This window comes from Sinohyriopsis cumingii, chromosome 6 (genome assembly GCF_028554795.1).
Source record: "Sinohyriopsis cumingii isolate HCF-2022 chromosome 6, ASM2855479v2, whole genome shotgun sequence".
Classification (NCBI taxonomy): domain Eukaryota; kingdom Metazoa; phylum Mollusca; class Bivalvia; order Unionida; family Unionidae; genus Sinohyriopsis; species Sinohyriopsis cumingii.
The window spans coordinates 154,210,567-154,232,552 of NC_142966.1; the positions used below are offsets into that span (position 1 = coordinate 154,210,567).

Sequence of the window (21,986 nt, forward strand, 5' to 3'; positions counted from 1 at the left end):
TTGTCAAGAAATGGAAAGTCATATATACCAGGATGATTCCTGTCAAAATTGGTCACATTCTTTTGAATGTTTTTCTAGTTTCTGTAGCAGTGGCCATACTTGCAGATTGGCATCTTCTATATAAAAGGTTTCCAAGCCAGGATGCATTCAGTCGAGTCAAATTCTATTCAATAGCTTTAGAGAAGAAATCATTAAAGGTGGCTATATTTTTAGCAATGGTGGCATATTTCATCGAATCATTTGCATAAATTTTGAACTGGTCTTCACACCAGGGTGCTTTCTGTCAAATATTAAGTTCTGTTCAGTGGTTTTTAAATAAAATATAAATTTCAACAATTTTATTTAAATTGTAATAATAGTGGAATTATTAAATGACCAATCAGCATCAGTTGTCTAATCTATACACATTATGTAAAATTTTGGCAAATTCTGTTATGATGCTTTTGAGAAAAAGTAATTTAAAGTTTTTTCTGAGTTTAGTAATGTTAACCATATTTGATGGCAGATGGACATTTTTTTATTTTGAGTAAGTGGGGCTTTTTTTTAGTAATATAGCTGTATTTGAAGGTATAACTTGTACAAACCTTAAAAACCTTCATACCAGTATGCTTCTTAAATTCAATCCAATTCTGTTATATAGCAATTTTTGAGAAAAAGTTGTTTAAAAACTTGTTACTAATTTTAGTAACCAGAGCCATGTCTGATGGTGGATCAGTATCATTTGTGTAAATTTTTGAAGTCATAAATCTCTCTGCCAAATTTGTTGCAGTGTTTTTGTTTTTTAAATAGAAGAAGTTTAAAATAACAATTGTTAACATGACTTAAACAGACATGATACCATACCATGAGTTCACATGACCTTCAACCAGCAGAATTCAATTTGCTTAATTAGCAACTTTACACTCATATTAATGTTCCAAAATCATGGAGAAACCAGGTAAATCTCCCAGTTAAAGTTGTCTGTTGAGTACTGTAAATTAACTGATATTGTAAGATGAAAATGGATCAAAAATGTAAAGATGTAAAAATGAGTTGCAGTCGCAAATCCCTCTTTCCAAAAATAGATGCTCTCACATGTTATGTATGGAGCCATACATGTTGGTTAAGTTGATTTGGTTTTAAGGAAGGGTCTAGTTCAGACATCAACAGGGTTCATACAGAACTCTGAATGATAAATTCAAAGACTTTTCCCAAACTTTCAAAGACCACAAACATAGATTTCCAAGACCTTATTTCGCTGACATTTTGTATACAAGTTATGTTATATGAGAAACAATGAATGAAAAATACTACAATATTGTTTAATGATGAAATTCAAACTATAATTAATTTCCTAAAATTGCTTTATAATGATCTGGAAAATAGGATAACATTAATTGTTATTTCCGAAATATGTAACTAAATAAATTGTTCTCTTAACAGACATCAGCACTGCTTTAAATGCATTATTATAGATGCTGTTTTTTCTCTTCAATCATTTTAGAAAGAGAAACTAAGTTGATCATCTTTTACACAATGTACAAAACGCCTTTCGTGTACATGTTTTATCAGCCATTCCTTGTTTTTCTCTTTTTCAAGCAAGACAACATTGAAAGAACAAAGATCTGGCATTTTTAAACATGAGGTGAAACAAAAGTGAAGACGTAAATTGACTAAACAAATTTTGAATCCTCGAGTGTGAGTTACTTTAGTGAACTTTCTAAATAGAGTGAGTGCTTGTTCAATGTAACCAAAATTCAGTTGGCTGAACAGTCTTGTTAAAAAAAATCTTGAATTAGGGTAATGAACATTTCGATTGGACAAAGCATATAGATTTGTCAAATCAAACTGAATGATTCAGCAAAAGAAAGAAGACAGGAAAACAGACTACATCCAAATCTATCAACCTTAGGCAAATTTTTTTGTGATTATAATAATAATAATAATAATAATGAAGACTGTGTATAGCGCCTAATCTTTAGAAGCTCTAAGTGCTTTACAACATTAGATAACACCTAAAAACATATATGATATGATTACAAAAAACAAACACCATGAAATTAGGAAACAAAAAAAACGTGCTGAAAATAGTTATGGTGCTAACTTCCTTTAATGAAGGGTGATTTGTTTTTATTGAAGACTGTAGCTGGTTTGCTTTGATGAAGAGTGCATGTGTTATTGAAGTCGACGCCTAGGCAATATTTGGATGCCCAAACCAATGCTTGTTTGTTATTGCAGCGGCAATGAAACTGAATGGGTCATCAAAAGAAAGAAACCAGAAAAACTCTACTACATCTAAATCCAACAACCTTGAACAATTTTATTTCCGATTATGGACAGAAATTAAAATGTTTGATTTTTTCTTCTTCAATTTTCAAAGACTTTTAAAGACCTAAGGGTAATCTGCTTGATTTTCCCAAACGTTCAAGGCCTTGAAAATACTATCTCATTTTTCAAAAACTGTCAAAGACCATACGAACCCTTCATCAATGCTTCAGTGTGTTGTCTACGAATAGAGTAATGTCTAATGGCAACAATGCAATTAGGATGAACAGGATGGTATGAAGTTACCTGCACCTTTGCTCAATGTACATGTTATAGGGAGTTGTTTCAAATAATTTAGAAATCTTTTTGACTGTCATTTTATACAGAACTTTCAGAAAGTAACAACTAAATTAAGTGGTTGGTTGAAATAAGTGGGATTGGCTGTATGACCTCTCTGTATATACCCACTTAAAAGTGGAAAGTTATCACTTTATGATGCATACATGCCAACCCCTGACGAGGAAAAAGTGTAATCCAAGTGGACAAAAAGAGGAATCCAAGCAGAAAAAGAGGAATCCACATATAACATGCTAAAAATTCAATAAACAATGATTTATTTGCCCCTTTTCGTCTTTTAACATCCTTTACTGCTTAAAGTTTTCATATGTAGCACTTTTAGCTTTCGAAGGCAACATATTTTCATGTTGCATTTTAAAACACTTTGTACCAGCTGAGTCCATGAATGTTTTGCACACCAGTAGAGCACAAAGTCCTGGGTTACTGAGCCTGGATCTGAATTCACCTTTATTTTTGTTAACAATACTGAACAATCTCTCACAGTCAGCATTAGAATGGTAAAGAACCAATATTCCTTTCATAACCTGACAAAGAAGAGGAAATTTATATCTTCCAGTGATTGTGTCTTTTAGCTGGGAAATAAGGTGCCACTGCACATCAACTCTATCTGCATTAAGTATATTGTCAGGTAGAATCCCAACTTTATACTTCAGGAATTCTCCTTCCAGATGATCCATGGTAGGCAAGGATGGTAATAGAAAGGGATATCTCTTGACAAAGAATCTAATACTTTTGAAGCTTTTTGACTGTCTCTCATTTACATCAGCAAATGAAGCAATTAAAAGCACTTCATCTCCATAGGGGAATTTCAGGAGCATGTAATCACAGGCTGTAGCATAATAATCTCTAATATTATCATAAAACACCTTCACAGCTAGAGTAGGATTGTGTTCTATGAATTCTCTTGCTTCTGCACCAATAGCAAGATCTTCATTATCTTTCTATTAAGAACTAACACCTCTGCATTTATAACATTCATGGCCGCAATTTAGTTCTGCTGTAGATAAGAAGGTACCTTAGTATTGGAGTTCGCAAGATGAGCTAATTTGAAGTGTTTCTCCACATAAAATTTACCACCATGCCCAATATTAAAATCGTTTCCGCACAGACTGCAATGAGCATGATGCTGTCCTAGAATACAGGGACTTGTATCGTTGCTTAAAACTGACTTGTCATACATGTACTATATAGAACATGTATGACAGGTCAATTTTAAGCAACGATACAAGCCCCTGTGCCAGAGAATGGAACGCTGTATTATGGCATTCATGTATTCATCTTTGAAGGATTCTTTTTTTGTTGTTGTCTTTTTCTGATCCACCTGTGAAATTCTTTGAAAAAATATGTGCTCTAACACAAATACCAACTAGAATACATCTGAAGATTTTAGCACCAAAGAGTAAAATTATTTCCACACGGTCTGCAATAGACATCATGTTATGCTGCACTCGTGTCCTCATCTTTGGAGGATTCTATTATTTTATGTTTTGTTTATTTTTGGCCTTTTTCTGATCCATCTGTGAAATTATTTGAAAGGAGATATTTTTGCTCTCATACACGCATTGACTAAAACAAATTATACTTTTACGCGCCAAATACCTATAGTCTGGTTCTGTACTAAATATAAATTAAAAAAAAAGAATCTGTGAGTAAAGATTAAAAATTAGAAAGCCAGTCTGTTCTCTCCTCACTAAGCCATACACCTGCTATAAACAGAATACGAGGTTGAAAGTTTGAAAGTAAAACCAGCATGTTTCTGGGTAAAAGGATAGTTGCTATAAATAGAACATAATACTGTTAGGAAAGTACACGGACAAGCATACTCTTATATTGTAGTTACGTAGAAGCCGTCTTTTCTAAAAAACGGTCGGTTGGATTAAAGGGATGTTAACAAAAACGAGAAAACAAACAGTTGATTTTTTAGAAGGTGGATATACAAAAAAAAGTGTAAGGCGTAATTTAGTGAAAAAAAGCGTAATGATTACGCCAAAAGTATAATGGTTGGCATGTATGTATATGATGATGCTGTTTTATTTCCACTCCTATTATCTCCACATTCACCTTCAAATTCCCATCAGTTTTAAACAAGTTCCGAAATCCTATGGAGAACCATGATGATAGCTGCATTAGAATACAACTTCGAAAACTGTGTTATGACTAGACAAATACTGACTCTAGAATGAACAGCAATGTTAAGGACAACTAGTGGTGAGAGTAGCACTTTTGTTCCTGTTCAACCAACATAAGAGATAGGGATTACTTATTGGCCTCGTCAGTCACATTAGATTAAGCTTTGCATTAACTTTTGACAAAAGCTGTGTTTTGGTGCTGTCATGGAGTTTTCTTTCAAAGCCAAGACATCATGTTTTATACAAAACTTCTCATGGACAATGAATATAAATACAATGTACATACTGCTGTGACTTTTTCAGCTCAAGTTCTCTTTGCTTCAGTTCTTTCCATCTTCTTAATCTTTCACTGTCAAAAAAGATAAAAAGGATTAATCTACTGGGACCACTTCCATGGCAATCTGAGGTGTCTGAGTGCAAGTAAAAATCAATCTAACGTTAGGCAGATTTAATAGTCATTTTGTATTGTGTACTATAAGATCGGACAAAAGGGACATTCGTAAACATTTTTTTTGATCATAAAAAGAACTATAAATATAGTTATCACAATCAACTAATTAAATAGCTTTACCTACTTGTCACCTGATTAACACTTATCCCACTCAGACGGGTTTGTGCAACACATTAGTTAATCCACTTTTTTCATCAATTTATATCAATATGAACTAAAGCTGCAGACAACTATACAGTTTTTAGTACACAACACATGTAAATTCAATTTCTAGTTTTCAACTAGTTTTATAAAATCTCCTGCTCATATGTTTATAATTATCATGAAGCCGTGTGGATTTCTGAATGAAAGCTTTAATTTCCTTTTAGGTCAACAAAAGGCATTAATGCAGTGGGATAAGCAAACAACTTCATTCTGTGAAACAAGGGCTGAAAGCAGTGGATAAAGCCTGCAAAATCTAAATTCATTTACTTGCTTTAATAAATGTTTTTTTGTGCTGTCAGGACCCGAAAGTTATAATTTTGAAATTGATCCTGTATTTTCTCAGCAAGTTTGAAGGATGTGCTTACTGGATCCATCTGAAATGGACTTTAAATACATTTCATCTTGTAAAATTACCTCATGGGAGTTTCTGAGGAGGTAACTGTAGGCACAGAGTCTTTCATTGGCTTTAACTGCTTCTTGCACAAAACACTGAAAAGGAAAACATTACATTGTCATCATGCCAGAAACATCATTTGTTGAAGTCCAAATCTGAGGGGTAATGAGAACAAAATAAAATAATGGGTTGGTGTAAGATAATAAATGACAACTGAGTGATCCTACAATATAGTGAGATAAAAATTAGATACACAAATAATAGTTATGTGTGTGCAAAAGAATTAGAATGTTTGGCGCTGAATGTGTTTTATGTGTAGAGACAAAAGAGAGACATGCTTATGAATGACAATGAGTAATTAAACTTTTAATACAACAATCAGCAGTAAGAATAAAACCAATTTAATGAGATATCACCATTGAACTGTGTCAATGACAGATAAACTTGTTAAGTGTTACCCCAGTTAAAGTTCAAATTCCCTTATTTTTGTACATCTGAACATATTAACAAGTCCTTCAAAGTCTTTTTCATCTATCTGTTCTGCTCCCTTGAAGCAGATGTGAAAAACTGCATCCAAATTAGATGGGTAAGCCAATTCCTTCAGGAAGTGTATAAGCCCGATTTTCCAACTTCTGGCCATTTCGGTTTTACTTGTCAAATTTGTTACAGCCTTAATAACATCCTACAAACTGTCCAAAGCATTTTCAGCTTCTACAAAACTATAATTTGAGAAATCAGGAAAGTATTTTTAATTTCTTTTAAGGATTCTTTTCACATAATAAGAATCAAGACATGATTGTCTTGCACACGTGAGAATTAAAAATTTCAAGCCAATTAGGCATTTATACTTAAAACATACATTGCCGAATCTGCATCTTTTATGAAACAGATCAACTCAAAGTTAAATGCTTCATGGCTGGATTCCTTCAATAAAATGGTTGTTGTTGTTGTTGTTGTAGTAGGGTTTAACGCCATTTTTCAGCACAAGATAGGCTATACATGGCGGCCAGTATTAATGGTGGAGGAAGAACCCGGAAAGAACCACCAATCCACGAGAAGCTACTGGCAAGCTTTCTCACATAACCACAGTAGCCGAATCCGAGACTCGAACCGATGCAGACAGAGGTGAGATGGCAGTGATCCGTAATGGTGAGCGCTTTAGACCACTCGGGGCCCTCAATGAAATGGTACATCTGCCTGACAATTTGGCAAAGGAAGAAGTTATTCAACACAACTTCCTGTCATTCAGTGGTATAAATTTTATACAAGACATATTCCTGGTAAACAGCATTAATTTATTTTTTTAAGTTATGATTGGGAGTTATTCAAATGGGGGGGGGGGAATGAACAGTCCTGTCATTGGGAATGGGGATGGGGTCAAATTTCCTTAATAATGTTGAGTCCCACAATACCCATTTTGCAAGTTATTAACCAAACAATAAACAATAATAATTATGACCAGTCTTTAAATTTCTAGAATTTCCTATATAAAGTACAGTAAAACCTGTCATGAGCGACCTCTGCTATGAGCGACCACCTGTCATTTCCGACCACAATTGTAATGCACGGATCGATTTTACTATATAAACGCTCTGTTATGAACGACCACCTGCTGAACGCGACCAGTGACCGCGATTTCTTGGCAAAATATGCATTTTGACACTGCTATGAACGACCGCATCTCAAAAAAAAAAACAACAGATTGACACCACTGACCTTAACTTAATCCTTTGTAAACACTAGAGCTCAGGATAAATGTAGTATGCAAACAAAGTGCACATTAAATAACACTATAGTTGAACAACCATATATCGAGATAAACACCTACAACCATAATTTAATCCTTTGTAACAAAGACTGCATACATAGTAAAGATTGCTCTAATAAAGTATTTAAAAAGAATTTGTCTTGCTACAGTACCAGTTTTGTGAAATTTACAACTCCAGCGTACGGTGTCATTTGTAAACTGCAGTAAATCAGACTAAAGTACATGTCAATAACCACCACTGTAGTGCTGAAGTCATGTGAATAGCCAGTAAGAGTAACATCAAAGGGAGTAATGATGGATATACGCAGTCAATTTAGAGGTTTGTGTTTTTTCTTTATCTTTATAAAAACTCACAAAACACCGGTAGTCCTTATGTCCCAGTGAGAAATCATTTGAAAGGGCTTCAGTGTACGTTTGAGTACATCGTTTGTCTTTCCAGTTAATCCATAATACCTGGAGGGTGAATGAGCTCATTGTCTTTAATACTAGTAATTGAGAATCATTTCCGGATTTTTTAAAAATTATTTATTTATTTCTTTTGTTAGTGTTTCACCAAGTCACCATCTGTTTACCTGGGTGCAGATGGTCGCAACCTTTGTTTGTCGAGCTATAACGATGTTGATTTAAACTTCGTCTCAAAGTTTCTTGACGAGTTAATTATGTCTTTTGGTTTCATTCATTGGTACATAATATATATTTGTTCCACATTTCCCCAAAACCTGATCAAAACCGATAGTCTTTATAACGTCAACACTAATAACAATGGGAGAACCTCCGCTGAAAAAAAAGAAAAATTTTAACACTGGAAGAAAGGATTAATGTCATTGAAAGAAATGAAAAAGGGGAGACCACTCGTAAAATAGCAGTCAGCTTAAGCGTCGGTAAAACGCAAGTTCAAAATGTAATCAAAGACAAGGAGTCTATTAGAAACAAATGGCAGAAAGGTGCACAAGCACAGAGGAAATATGCCATGGCATGACGGACAGTTTACGGAGATCTGAATGAGCGAGTATGGGGGTGGTTTTGTGTTGCAAGGAGTAAAAACATACCAGTAAGTGGAAAGTTGATTCAGGAAAAGGCAATAATTGAGATACATGTTCATACCAAACAGCTGAGTAAAACATGTCAACAAAGAAGTATAATGGATTTCTTAAAAAAACAAGTGAATAAGTGCATAGAATAATATATATACATCAAATCTAACTGTTCATTTTTTGTACATATTAATGTTATGCTGAAATATAAATTTTATTCTCGTTGTTTGATAGATGTATATCTTTATTATATAAAGATATTTTGAGAGGAATGCATGCAATATTTAACAAGATTTATGAATAAAGGATATGATACATGTACAGTGAGTATGGGTATTATTTATTTTTCAACAGTGCTAACTACTGACCCTGAAACCAGTCCATTTTCACACACCTCTTATGAGAGACCACCTGTCTTGAGAGACCGCTTTTGGATATAATTTTACTACCAGTTCATGAATTGGGATTCATGATCATACCTGCCTTATAACAGGAACAGTATTATAATGAAAAACCATATAGTGAGAGTGCTATAATTCACCCAAAAAATCTGATATGTATGTAGAATATTTGTTTGTAAAAGCCTCTTTAAAATCATGCTTATCCATTGTTGTACATTGCGGCCAATTTTGATCCAGTGTCCCCATGGGCATCTTTTTTCACCTATTATAGTTCAGAGAAACACAATTTCAAAATCCCCTTTGTGTAAATCAATTCTGAAGGCACATGTAAACTGAGAAACTTGTACATACCGAATTCCATGTCCTATGTCAATGTTCACATCAGCATTGATGAATATGAATGGTATTGGAGTGGCCTATCTACGATGCTACCCTTTTTAGGAAATATTTTAATCAGCTGATGCATGCATGGTTTCCGCATACAATTATTGCCAAGAGGGACTGCAATAACTGATAAAAACTGGTACCATCCATTATTTGCAGAATCAAATTTGTCTCCATAGCAGCAAAAACAAACAAGCAGTATGTTTGTAAATATTATCTTAGAGGGATATGTGCAATTCATGAATACTTGCCAGTTACTTCTGACGCCTTGAGAAAGCCAAATTCATAATGCAGAGAGCAACAGGTTTCTGATCGCTGTTCATGAAATAAATTTGTTCAGAATCATGTGTACCTTTGTTCTTTTACAAACAGTATTTGACTTTCATTTATTATCTTCATACAATAATACTGAAGTGGTTTATTATTGATATCACATCACTCTTTGATCTCTCTTGTCATGGATATGTAGGTTGCAAGATTTGTGTAGCCAAGCCAGTAGTAATGCAAACGGCAAGTACCAGGTCAAATTCAGTGCTGCAATTTCATCTTGTCTATTTGTGGCTTAAAGACATAACGATTATATTACTCACAATTTCTTAGAAAATAAATCAGTTTCCCATCGATTTCATGCAGGCATGACTTGATGTAACATTATTTAAGTTTGCTAGGCATGCTGGTTAAAGGCTACCTTTTGTCACTACTGCACAGTGGCAGTGAATCCCGAGTTTTCGACAGGCAGTTGACTCTGACCCTACCACCAAAACATAAATATCCAAATATCAAAAATAGGGTGGGATGGGTCAGAGAAAACTAGGGCTAGGGAAGTATTATCAATGACATTCATTTGTTTCACATGATGATTTAGTTTCAATGGCAATCAAAAAATTCAGATGATTCTTAATCACTACAATACAGTGAAAACAGTAGGACAATTTCACTATCAGCAAATACTGGATGCCAAATTGACACTTTAGGAATGTAAGAAAGAAGTAGTGAGAGGTTCCAAATATCCCAGGTACAGTTTCCAGCCTATAAGAGAATGATTGCAGCCAATCACACTTCAAACTAACCAAATCTGCTAAAATTAGTACATCTTGTTCTTGTCTTTCCTCTCCAAACAGCTACTTGTGAACATGGATTTAACACACAAAATGGCACAAAGTGAAATACAACAGATTATCAGAGGACAGACTGAAGTATTTGATGAATAACTCTCAAAATGGAATGAGTTGAGGATTACCACTTCAAAATTGCCCTTAGGCTGTGATGAGTGCAGAAAGACTGAAGATTATTTCAATAAATGAATAGGTAAGATGATAGTTTTACATGTAAATTTAAATACAGATCTGTATGCTATGAAAAGTACATGTGTATGTTTAGTTATTATTAAAATTTTAATGTCACATAGTTGTCTTGTCCCTTTAAAACCTTGTGCATCCCCTTAATTGTGGGTCAGATGGATACAATATCCCTTGCCCAAAGAATGCTAGGTACAACACTGCATATCAATCAGCAATACCAACATTAATAATTCTAAACATGATGGAAAAAAGGTCCACTGTTCATTAAAAACTGCAAAATCAGAAGCAAATAGTCCTCATTTCTTCAGGAGTGGGGACTTTTTTTTGAGTTACAGATTACTCAATACACTTCTACTTAATCATAAAAATACAGTTAGCTGCCAGATTCAATTTGTATGATGCAGGTACATACCTAGAATGTGCTTTGGCATTTGTTGCACTTGCTTTTAAGCTGTCATCTTTCGTAACCTTCTTCTTGGTTAATATACTGTATTAAAAAAAAAGGACAGACGAGTCAAATGAATTTCCATAGCATCAAACAAGGGTTGTACAAACTATATATGTATGTATGTATGTATGTATGTATGTATGTATGTATATCAACACAAAAATGGCAACATGGTGCCAATTAATAGTGACATTTTAAAGGTACATATATAAAATTGCACAAAAACTTGAAGATCAATCCTACCAAATAAGGCTGCACAGTTTATCACATGTGTACATGATTTACAATAAGCTAAACAATGCCATTTAATTAAATCAATCAAAAACTCAACCACTCAGGTGGTCTGAGGGGTTAGAGTGTCTGACTTGGATGCAGGAGGTCACGGGTTTGAACCCTGGCCAAGTCATACCAAAGACTTATAAAAATGGCACTAGCAGCTGCCTCACTTGGCACTCAGCATTAAGAGGTTGATGTTAGGATTGGTCAGTCTGGTGTCAGGTTAATGTGATTGGGTGGGACATGATGCAACATGTGTGCATCATGATACCACAGCTCTAGACATCACCATAAACTGCCACACCACAGATATCATAGCAATATGACTGAAAATCCAAATCATACTCAAAGAAACTCAACCTTTCCCCTATCTACCCATTAGAACTGCCAATTAATATTATTATAATGTGCACACTACACATTGCTCAAAAAGCTATTGTTTCACCGGTTGTATTTCACCTTTTATCATGAGAGGATTCATTGTGTTAAGATGTGCTTTTGTTGAATATATCTGACAATTTAGGTAAAACATCCTGAGGATTGTTGTGATATTGTTTCTAACTGCATCATTCATGTATATTATGAAGACAGATGTACTGTGTGGACATGAGCATGGGATGCTTTTGAAGGATCAACAGTGATTAAAAAAACTATACATTGGTTTACAAACTTGAAATAGCGCTTCCTTACACTAAAATGTTATTAATTAAGTGTTCTTTTAGCATGTTGTTTTTCAAAAGTAAATGCTGCAGTTCAAGTAAATCAGTAATGTGTAATTTTATGTAATGTTCGTTACAACTAGTTCTCAACAACTTTCATAGTGATGCCAAATTCTACAAGGAAATCATATGTGCTTTAAGAAAAGAATTAAATAGAAATAGCGGTACTCTAAAGCAGATGTTGAAATAGGCAGTGTCATTTAAACAGAACAGATAATTCCTTCAACACCAACAGCCATGTGCATATTCATTTAAAAATTTTCAAATCTTCACAGGCAGAAAACTAACCAAAGCCATTTAAGTCTAAACATTACATCCGTACTTCCAAGAAAAATGACACAATGTGAAGATACTAAATTTGGTAAAATGCAATGTAAAATAGAAGATAAAGTTAACAAATATAAACTTATTAATATATATGGTATAATTTAGACATATATACTTCCATCAAAAAGTAAAATATTTTCTCTTGTGGTAAATCATCATAATTTTCCTTTGAGTTCATATCAGAAACCTTCTGTCTCACATGGTTGAAGTGAATACACTAAACAAGAATGTCTAAGTTCCACTGTCAGTGATGCTGGCTGTGTCAAGGTTCTGAGCTGTTCACCCTTCTGTCAGTATGTATGAATTAGGTCTGTGTGTCCTTTATGCAATCACCATAAACCTAACAGCTTTCCGGTGGACTTCAGGAACAAATCAAGAGTTCCTAAAAGGGACTGACACTCTCCTGGACAAATGAATTTCCTTGAATCCAAGATAAGTCAATTTTTTCTTTTAACTGTTAAGTACTGAACCATCGCTGATAATCTTGAGAAACTCCAGCATGCTAAATTTGGTATCAAAGCTATTAATTTACACTTGAGTTCACAAGTTACTTATAAGTGCAGTACAATATTCTTCATCATAGCCTTTGATCCCTAACATGATATCATGGATGAAAGATCACTGACCTTATCTCCAAGTCAAAATATAACCACCTAAGTTTCGGTAATATACATTTTCCCAGGAAAAAACATGCTAATAAAAGTTGCCAAAGTTAATACAGGAACAACTATTTATTGATTACCCATCTGAACTTACATGCTTCATCTGGTGTTCAATACAACTGTTCAATTTATATTTCCATATCACACACCTAGATTCGAACTATCAAGTCTTCTTTTATGTGTAGACACTTTTTTTTATAGATCCAATGAATTGAACTTTAATAAATCCCATTTCATTTTGAATTGCATTCATATAGCAAAGTTAAAAATATTTAGAAAAATGTAAAAAATAAGGGTATGTAATAAATACAAAACCATATTCATGTTTTATACTAAATCAGGGGAAAGAACTCATCTGATATGGCTTATGAATATTATTTCGTCCTGATCACATATACGATTCCCAATGATGTAAAAAAAAAATTCTTTCTACCTACTCAGAACAAAACAGATGCAGTTTTGTGTATGTATTGCAAAAATGTAGTTTCTTTTAATGTTTTAAGACCATCCATTATGGAAAGGAGGCTGTTCTATAATTTATCAAAGTTTGCCAGTTTACAATAGCACAAATGACATGTAGGTCTTCTTATGACCATTAAAATCCATTATGCAAATGTTTGTGTGGGAACAAAGGAGATTACAAATCTGATGTATCAGTGAAAGATGACACTGCTGTAACCCATAATCTGCAAGTAATCGAGTGACAGATGAGCATGTTTTGTTCCAGGTCCATGAAAAGTATAAATTCAATGCAACATTGGGGCATTCATATGAAACTAAAACCACTCCACATCCAACTCAGGACAAAACACAAATGCAGTTTTGTACTTCTTACATTCCTTTTTGAAATATTTTTAGACACACATTGTAAATGTGATTCAAAACAAACTTGGGATTTATACTGGTTTGATTTGGTGAATCTAAGAATACTGAAGCATGAATGTCAGTGAAATCACCTAATATTGCCAATTGTGAATGTTAGATCATCTATGTAGGATTTAATGGGCATGCAATCAATAAATATGGTTGTACTACTGCTCACATGTCCCTTGTCTTTATCTGTGTCGGAGCTGCAGTAGGTAGCTTCTGTTTCTTCTGTTTCATCCATTCCTCAAGTCTGGCACTATATAATTCTGAAATGAAATAGTAAGCAGTCAGCTCACCTAGAAAAATCTCAGATTGTGTAATTACGATACCTTGCTTGCTTTCATAGTCAACACTAACATTAAATCAACTTGTTCAGTATCTGTCCATCCTTTTTAGAAAGTATTAGGCTCTACTTAAGACTAAACTGTGATACACTTCTCCAAATCTGTATTGGTCTTTATGAACGGCCAAAATAGAATGAGTCTCATGGAAACTGCAATTTACCCATTTGAAGGGGGGGGGGGGGGAGTGGCCAAAAGCACTCTCCGTTATCGATCACTGTCATCTCACCTCTGTCTGCTTGGGTTCGAGTCTCAGATTTGGCTAAAGTGGGTATGTGAGAACGCTTGCCAGTAGCTTATTGTGGGTCGGTGGTTTTTCTGGGGGGTTTCCCGGGTTCTTCCTCTACCATTAATACTGCCCGCTATGTATAGCCTATCATGTGCTGAAAAATGGTGTTAAACCCTACAACAACAATCATTTGCATTGGTCTAATGGGTAATTCTTACTACAGAATTCCCTGCTAGAGGTTATGCTGTAATGGGTAATTCTTATTACAGAATCCCTTTTAGATGTTATGCTGTAATCATTAATGGGTAATTCTTACTACAGAAATCCCTGCTAGATGTTATGCTGTAATCATTGATGGGTAATACTTAACACAACAATCCCTTCTAGAGGTTATGCTGTAATGGGTAATTCTTACTACAGAAATCCCTGCTAGATGTTAGGTTGTAATCATTGATGGGTAATACTTAACACAACAATCCCTTCTAGAGGTTATGCTGTAATGGGTAATTCTTACTACAGAAATCCCTGCTACATATTATGCTATAATGGGTAATTCTTAACATAAAAATTCCTGCTAGGTTATGCTATAATGAGTAATTCTTACTACAGAAATCCCTGCTAGAGGTTATGCTGTAATCATTGACGGGTAATACTTAACAATCCCTTCTAGAGGTTATGCTGTAATGGGTAATTCTTACTACAGAAATCCCTGCTAAAGGTTATGCTGTAATAGGTAATTCTTACTACAGAAATCCCTGCTAAAGGTTATGCTGTAATGGGTAATTCTTACTACATAAATCCCTGCTAGAGGTTATGTTGTAACAGGTAATTCTTACTACAGAAATCCCTGATAGAGGTTATGCTGTAACAGGTAATTCTTACTACAGAAATCCCTGCTAGTTGTTATGCTGTAATGGGTAATTCTTACTACAGAAATCCCTGATAGAGGTTATGCTGTAATGGGTAATTCTTACTACAGAAATCCCTGATAGAGGTTATGCTGTAATGGGTAATTCTTACTACAGAAATCCCTGATAGAGAATATGCTGTAATGGGTAATTCTTACTACAGAAATCCCTGCTAAAGGTTATGCTGTAATAGGTAATTCTTACTACAGAAATCCCTGCTAAAGGTTATGCTGTAATAGGTAATTCTTACTACAGAAATCCCTGCTAAAGGTTATGCTGTAATAGGTAATTCTTACTACAGAAATCCCTGCTAAAGTTTATGCTGTAATGGGTAATTCTTACCACATAAATCCCTACTAGAGGTTATGCTGTAACAGGTAATTCTTACTACAGAAGTCCCTGCTAGTTGTTATGCTGTAATCATTGATGGGTAATACTTAACACAAAAATCCCTGCTAGAGGTTATGTTGTAATGGGTAATTCTTACTACAGAAATCCCTGCTATATGTTATGCTGTAATCATTGATGGGTACAGTAAAACCTGTCTTGAGAGACCACTGCTAATATGAGAGACCGCTTGTCTTGAGAGACCAGGTTCTCCATGTACAGATTTAGAGATTATATAGTGTTATAACCTGTTATGACAGACCACCTGTCATGAGAGGCCATTATGTTTTGGCAGAATGGGTGGTCTTTCAAGACAGGTTCCACTGTAATACTTAACACAAAAATCCCTTCTAGAGGTTATGCTGTAATGGGTAATTCTTACTACAGAAATCCCTGCTAGATATTATGCTGTAATGGGTAATTCTTATTACAGAAATCCCTTCTAGATGTTATGCTGTAATGGGTAATTCTTATTACAGAAATCCTTTCTAGATGTTATGCTGTAATCATTAATGGGTAATACTTAACACAAAATCCATTCTAGAGGTTATGCTGTAATGGGTAATAATTACCACACAGATCCCTTCTTGAGGTTATGCTGTAATGGGTAATATGACAGAAATCCCTGCTAGAAATTATGCTGTAATGGGTAATACTTATCATACAAATCAGTGCTAGAGGTTAATCTGTAATGGATAATTATGACAACTGCTTATCCTAGCAAAACTGTGCTTAAATGAAAATCATCAATGAAATTCCAAGTTAGGACTGACAAAGACTAATATCCAATCCAAACATCTTTCAATTGACATGAATATTGGACAGGTTTGCAATTAAAGTTTATTACTATAACCAGAACATCAGATGCTATAAAGCTATATGTTACTTATGAAAATGTCTGTCATATGATCCAATTTGAATACTGTAATTGCTGAATTATGTGGATCCAGTCTCTCCCAAATATACATAATACAGTGTAGATATACATGCAGGAGGAAAACTTGGATAAAAACATGGGATACTCCTGTGATCTGTTTGTTAACGTATGCCAACATATATTTGAACGATCTTGAATACTGATACATTTGAAATACACTGCAAAATACAGATTTTGTTCTATACATTTGAAATAAACTGCCAATACATATTTTGTTATATACATATTGAATACAATGCCAACACATATTTCGTTACATACATTTGAAATGCACTGCCAACACATATCCTGTTATATATATCCATTTTGAATACACTGCCAATACATCTTGTTATTTTTTTTCACTATCAACAAGAAACCCTCCGACGTTCTTGCAATTAAATTAATTATACACTTAAAAATGTTCTGAAAAGTTGGAAGTTTGACTACACTCTGATTAAATAAAATTCAAACAGTTTTAATCAAAGGTAAGGAAGATCAACAATTTTACAATTGATCGGAGGATAATGTGGACTGACTTGGCCTGCTCCAAGGCTAAAAAAGAATCATGACAGTGAGTAAAAATCAGATGTGCACTTGGGATATCACTGCACACAGACCACTGCAAATGGGAATTAAAAGATACAGAACATACCAATAATCTAAAGTAGGATGATGAACCGCTTAATGAAAACCAGACATCACAATTCTGTACTGTGCTACTCCTGGTGAAGGCAAAGGTGCAAACACATTTATAAAACAAATTCTTTTGTGTCACATGCAAAAAGAACAATAACAAAAAATATGTTGTCATTACACTGGGTGCTCAACGCAAACATGATTTACACAAATTTTTGCAGGAATGGGCATTTTTATGGATTAATAAAAATATTAAGACTTGTGTTTTAGCACAAAGAATCAGGAATGATACCCCAGTAGACCCCTATTCATTAAGTTTAGTACAGTCGAACCCACTTATCTCGACCTCGGTTAACTCACCAACCCTATTAAGTCGACGTTTTTGAAGTGGAACCGCCAAATTCTCTCTTTGTCTTAGCATTTTCTCATCGGTTATGTCGATTCTTTTATGTCGCCGAACCCTAATATCTCGAGCACAAAAGAGGGCCAAATTTGCCACTTAACGTCGGTTATCTCGATCCCCATGACCAATCGCCGGCTTTTGAAAATGTTAGTTATCGATGCCACTTCACCATCTCACTACCGTATTTTCGCGTATATAAGACGTGTCTTATACAAAGTTTTACGTACCCCTCACCCAGGGTGCATCTTATATTAGTGGGCGTCTTATCTAAGTATTTTTTAACACGAACAAACGGTACAGTGTGTGATATTCCGAGATTACATAGAAATCAACAAAGACGTCGTTACTGATGGCGTGATCACCGATGAAGACATTGTATCAAGTGTGCAGTCAGCACAGGCAAGCACATCTGCATGCGGCAATGACAAAGAAGATGAAGATGCGGACGAAGATTTGTAACCAATTCCCTCAGCTGGTGAGGTGGTAGAAATGCTACAGAAAATTCGACGGTATGGTTCTTTTGTAGGAGATGAAACTGTTTTAGACAGCATAAATAATATTGAAGCATTTGTTTTCAAGCAGACTGTTAAAGGCAAAAAGCAACAAAGCATTATAGACTTTGTAAAGAAACCATAGTAACCGCGTGTACGATACTTTTCAGAGCTGTGTCAGAGTGAAATGACTCGCGAATTTAATTTTGACACTGGTTAGCTTTTTTGTAAAAACGAACTACACCCCGCACGTTTTTTGTGATTTTGTGAGCGATCTTTGTGTTTGCAATGTTGGAGAATATAATAAAGGTTTGTATCGAGAATCGACGGTGGTTTGTATTGTATACTGGTAAATCTCTGCTGTTAGTTGGTGCACATATGCCTTTTGTTGTTAGCAAACATGTATGTACATTTTTATAGCATGCCAATCGCTTCATCAAACAAATCGCAGCAACGCTGTTGTGTAAAAAAACCTCCAAAAACATGTGCATGTACATTCTCATTTATTAACGCACATCATGTACATAAAGAAATTTCAAGCACATGTTAATATATTGCCGCCATATTGGTTTTCGTTTATCTCGATCATCGGTTATCTCGACGCTTTTTGGCAAACCCCTAGGCCAGCGACATAAACGGGTTCAACTGTAGTGTATTAGCAAGAAGTTCTGCTTCTCCCCAAAAGGGGGTGGTGGTGGTGTTTGCTTGAGGGGTTGTAACACCATTCAAGTCCCTTTGGAATAAAGAGAACGTAAATCTGTGTATTTGAAAGTTGATATGGTGCACTGTATCATGAGAGAAATGGTACTGCCATTAAACAATACAAAGACTCTGAAAAATAAAACTTTTGTCTGGAAACTTAAATTTCTTTAAGAATAATTTATCCGATACGGAGAAGTATGGATGAGATTGGAATGAAAGTCTTATAACTGATTATATTCTGATCATTTTGTTAGATCAAGAGGAATGTGTCTTACCAGATTATCATATACAGTCGACTCCACTTAACTGCACATTGGTTAACTGCACACTCCGGATAACTGCACGTAGTCACACCGGTCCCGTTTTTTCCCAATGCTTTTCAATGGGAACAAACTTTGGATAACTGCACTTCGCTTAAATGCACACTCCAGATAATAGCACGATAAATGTTCTGCCCGTGGCACATTATTCATTACAATTTTACTCTGGTTAACTGCACAATGTATAGTCAGGATCAGTTATTGCCAGTCCACTGCTGTAGCGCTTCAAATAAGCCGACAATTAAGCCGGTAAATGCAACTTTGTAAATGATTGACATGTAAAGGACGCCATAGGTGGTAGATACATGTATATTCCCGCCCACCAGGAAGCAATAGCGTGGGAACAATCATATGTTGCAATAGATGACAGTCTTCAGACAGAAGGTGAAATCGACGACTCAGTAGAAAATGACGAAAGAAGTGATGACGACGTAGTAGATGACCAGGCTTCATCTAAAGTCGCTATTCAGTCACTCCAGAATTTATGCAGATTCATGGAACAGAGAGAATGTGAGCTGTTTGAACCGTTTTACAAAATAGAGTCGGCAATTCACCAACTTATTAGTAAAACTTGTGTGCAGACATCAATTGCCGATTTCTTTCGGAAATCATCAATTTCATTGTGTTTGATTTAACAATATTACGTTAATGCTGTTCATTGTAGACTCTTGTTTCATTTAAATAAATGTTGAAAGAGTGGATTCTAATCATCTTTATACGCTATTCTTCACCTATATTCATGCCGTGCTGATTTAAAGCTGTACTGTACCGTACTTCGGTTAACTGCACACTCCGTTTAACTGCACAGTCTCGTGACGGGCCCGAGGCTGTGCAGTTAACCGGAGTCGACTGTACATCTATTTACATGCTGCAGTCACCTGGACTAAATGAACATTCCACCCGACCCCATACACATGAAATTACCTCTATAAAAAGTAACATATTAAATGGTCACATACTTTGCATCATAAATCATACTAAATGTCCAACCAAACAGCAGTAACTCAAGCATATCAACCTTGCAAATGAAGCATTTGTTTTCTCAAGAAAGGCAATATTTCAGAAGACATTTTTAGTGAACTGATGTGCCAACATTGTTTACATTCAATGTACGCAAGTTAACTTGTCAGTGTAACTTTAAATCTACTATAGTAAAAGTCATACAGGTCATGTATGCACATTTACTCATTTAAAATTAAATATAAATTGTTTGTTTAAAATTTAACTTTTTTCTTTAACCAAAGTCTATTCAATCCCAACTACTGAATACCCGCCCCTGGACTGTCATCAAGAAACTTCCAGACATAAATTGTCAATCTCTATGGTCTTTTACAATGGTGGCCATGTACTAAACTTGGGTCAAGAAAAGATCACTGAGTGGAATTGTCACAAAATAGGGTGGTAATTTTTTTTTATTTTTTATGGATGGATATTTTTCATCGTGACATCACAGCATGCAACATTCAATCCTGATTGTACTGAATCACGCCTTCAGGTTCATTTTGTCTAAAAATGTCTACGTACTTTAACACTGATCTTGACGAATGCACTTCTCTGCATATCTAAATAATGACCTTCCCAAGTAATGTGGACCTATAAGAATCCAAATGAAGTGAATAATTGCCACTTAAAAGTATATAGAATCAAATTATAAAAAGTTACACTCATTACTGAAATAGTCGGTGTTGACCTGTGTGTTTTATTTACTATAACTGCTCCTTTTTATTTTAAGAATTCGATCAAAGCCACAATCTTGACTAGAAGTTTGTTGTTGTGGTTATAAAACTTGATATGTGCGTTCACCTTTCACGTATGCTAGCATCCATAAAAAAATTGTTGTTTTAATTACCTGTTTTTGAAAAACAGCTACGCTAAATTTGGGGACTTCGCATTGAGGAGGGAGAGAGAATTTTCTGTTGGTTCAGTCGTATCCAACACCTTTACATTTTGATCAATTATAAGCACGAAGAAGAATCTTTAGATTGATTTAGATAATGTTAAAACACCAACAATTGTTTCATGCAATTTCATTCGTGCACTCTATGTGTGCTTTTCTAAAGTGCTGATCATTGTTATTCGTGTGACTAGCTGAGCACTCCTTTACGAAACAGTTGAGTAGGGTTAATTATGTGGCCCCTATTGATCAAGTAAATCTTTTCAACTAAAGTCTGTACGTAGTAGTTTCAACTGAAAATGTGCTTCTGGTCTTTTTACAACACGGATCTTAAATCAATTTCCCAGAAATATAATTTTGTATTTAAAACATCACCTCTTTTTGACTTCGCTTTCCCTTTCTGTGTGTCAACTTCGGCCATTTCAATGTTTTGGAAATCGCGCTTTGGATCTGATGGAACAATTTGATTGGTTAAGAGAATGCAATCGATATAGCTCTGTCTTTTTCATAGCATGCAAAAACAAACCCAAAAATGTTTCGAATGAAAAGACGAGTCTATTTAATTATTACTACGTGCGCCACCAACACCGGATACGTTGCGGAAAAGAAATAACTAAAGCTCCATTACAAAGCTTCGATCGTAGCATTTCATAAATCTAAACAAATCTCAAACATTCGATTACTGGAACCAATTCCTCGAAGGTGCAACGGCAGAACAGAACCTAGAGATATTATAACGAAATTATTGTCAGAATATCTTAGAAAATGTCAGAATATTTGAGATAAAATG

At 34.9% G+C, this 21,986-nt stretch overlaps 1 protein-coding gene across 1 annotated transcript in view; it reads right to left on the reverse strand.

Moving 5' to 3' along the window:
* LOC149798308 (uncharacterized) overlaps positions 1-21,626 on the reverse strand; it is a 43,326-nt gene extending 21,700 nt beyond the window's left edge. Inside the window, exons 1-5 of the mRNA XM_089960583.1 lie at positions 21,572-21,626; positions 14,142-14,232; positions 11,080-11,154; positions 5,800-5,874; positions 5,017-5,079 (exon numbers count right to left, since the gene is read on the reverse strand). Coding sequence (XP_089816709.1) covers positions 5,017-5,079; positions 5,800-5,874; positions 11,080-11,154; positions 14,142-14,232; positions 21,572-21,617 — 350 coding nt within the window. The 5' untranslated portion in view covers positions 21,618-21,626. The remainder of the gene's footprint in view (positions 1-5,016; positions 5,080-5,799; positions 5,875-11,079; positions 11,155-14,141; positions 14,233-21,571) is intronic.
* Positions 21,627-21,986: the final 360 nt, after the last annotated feature.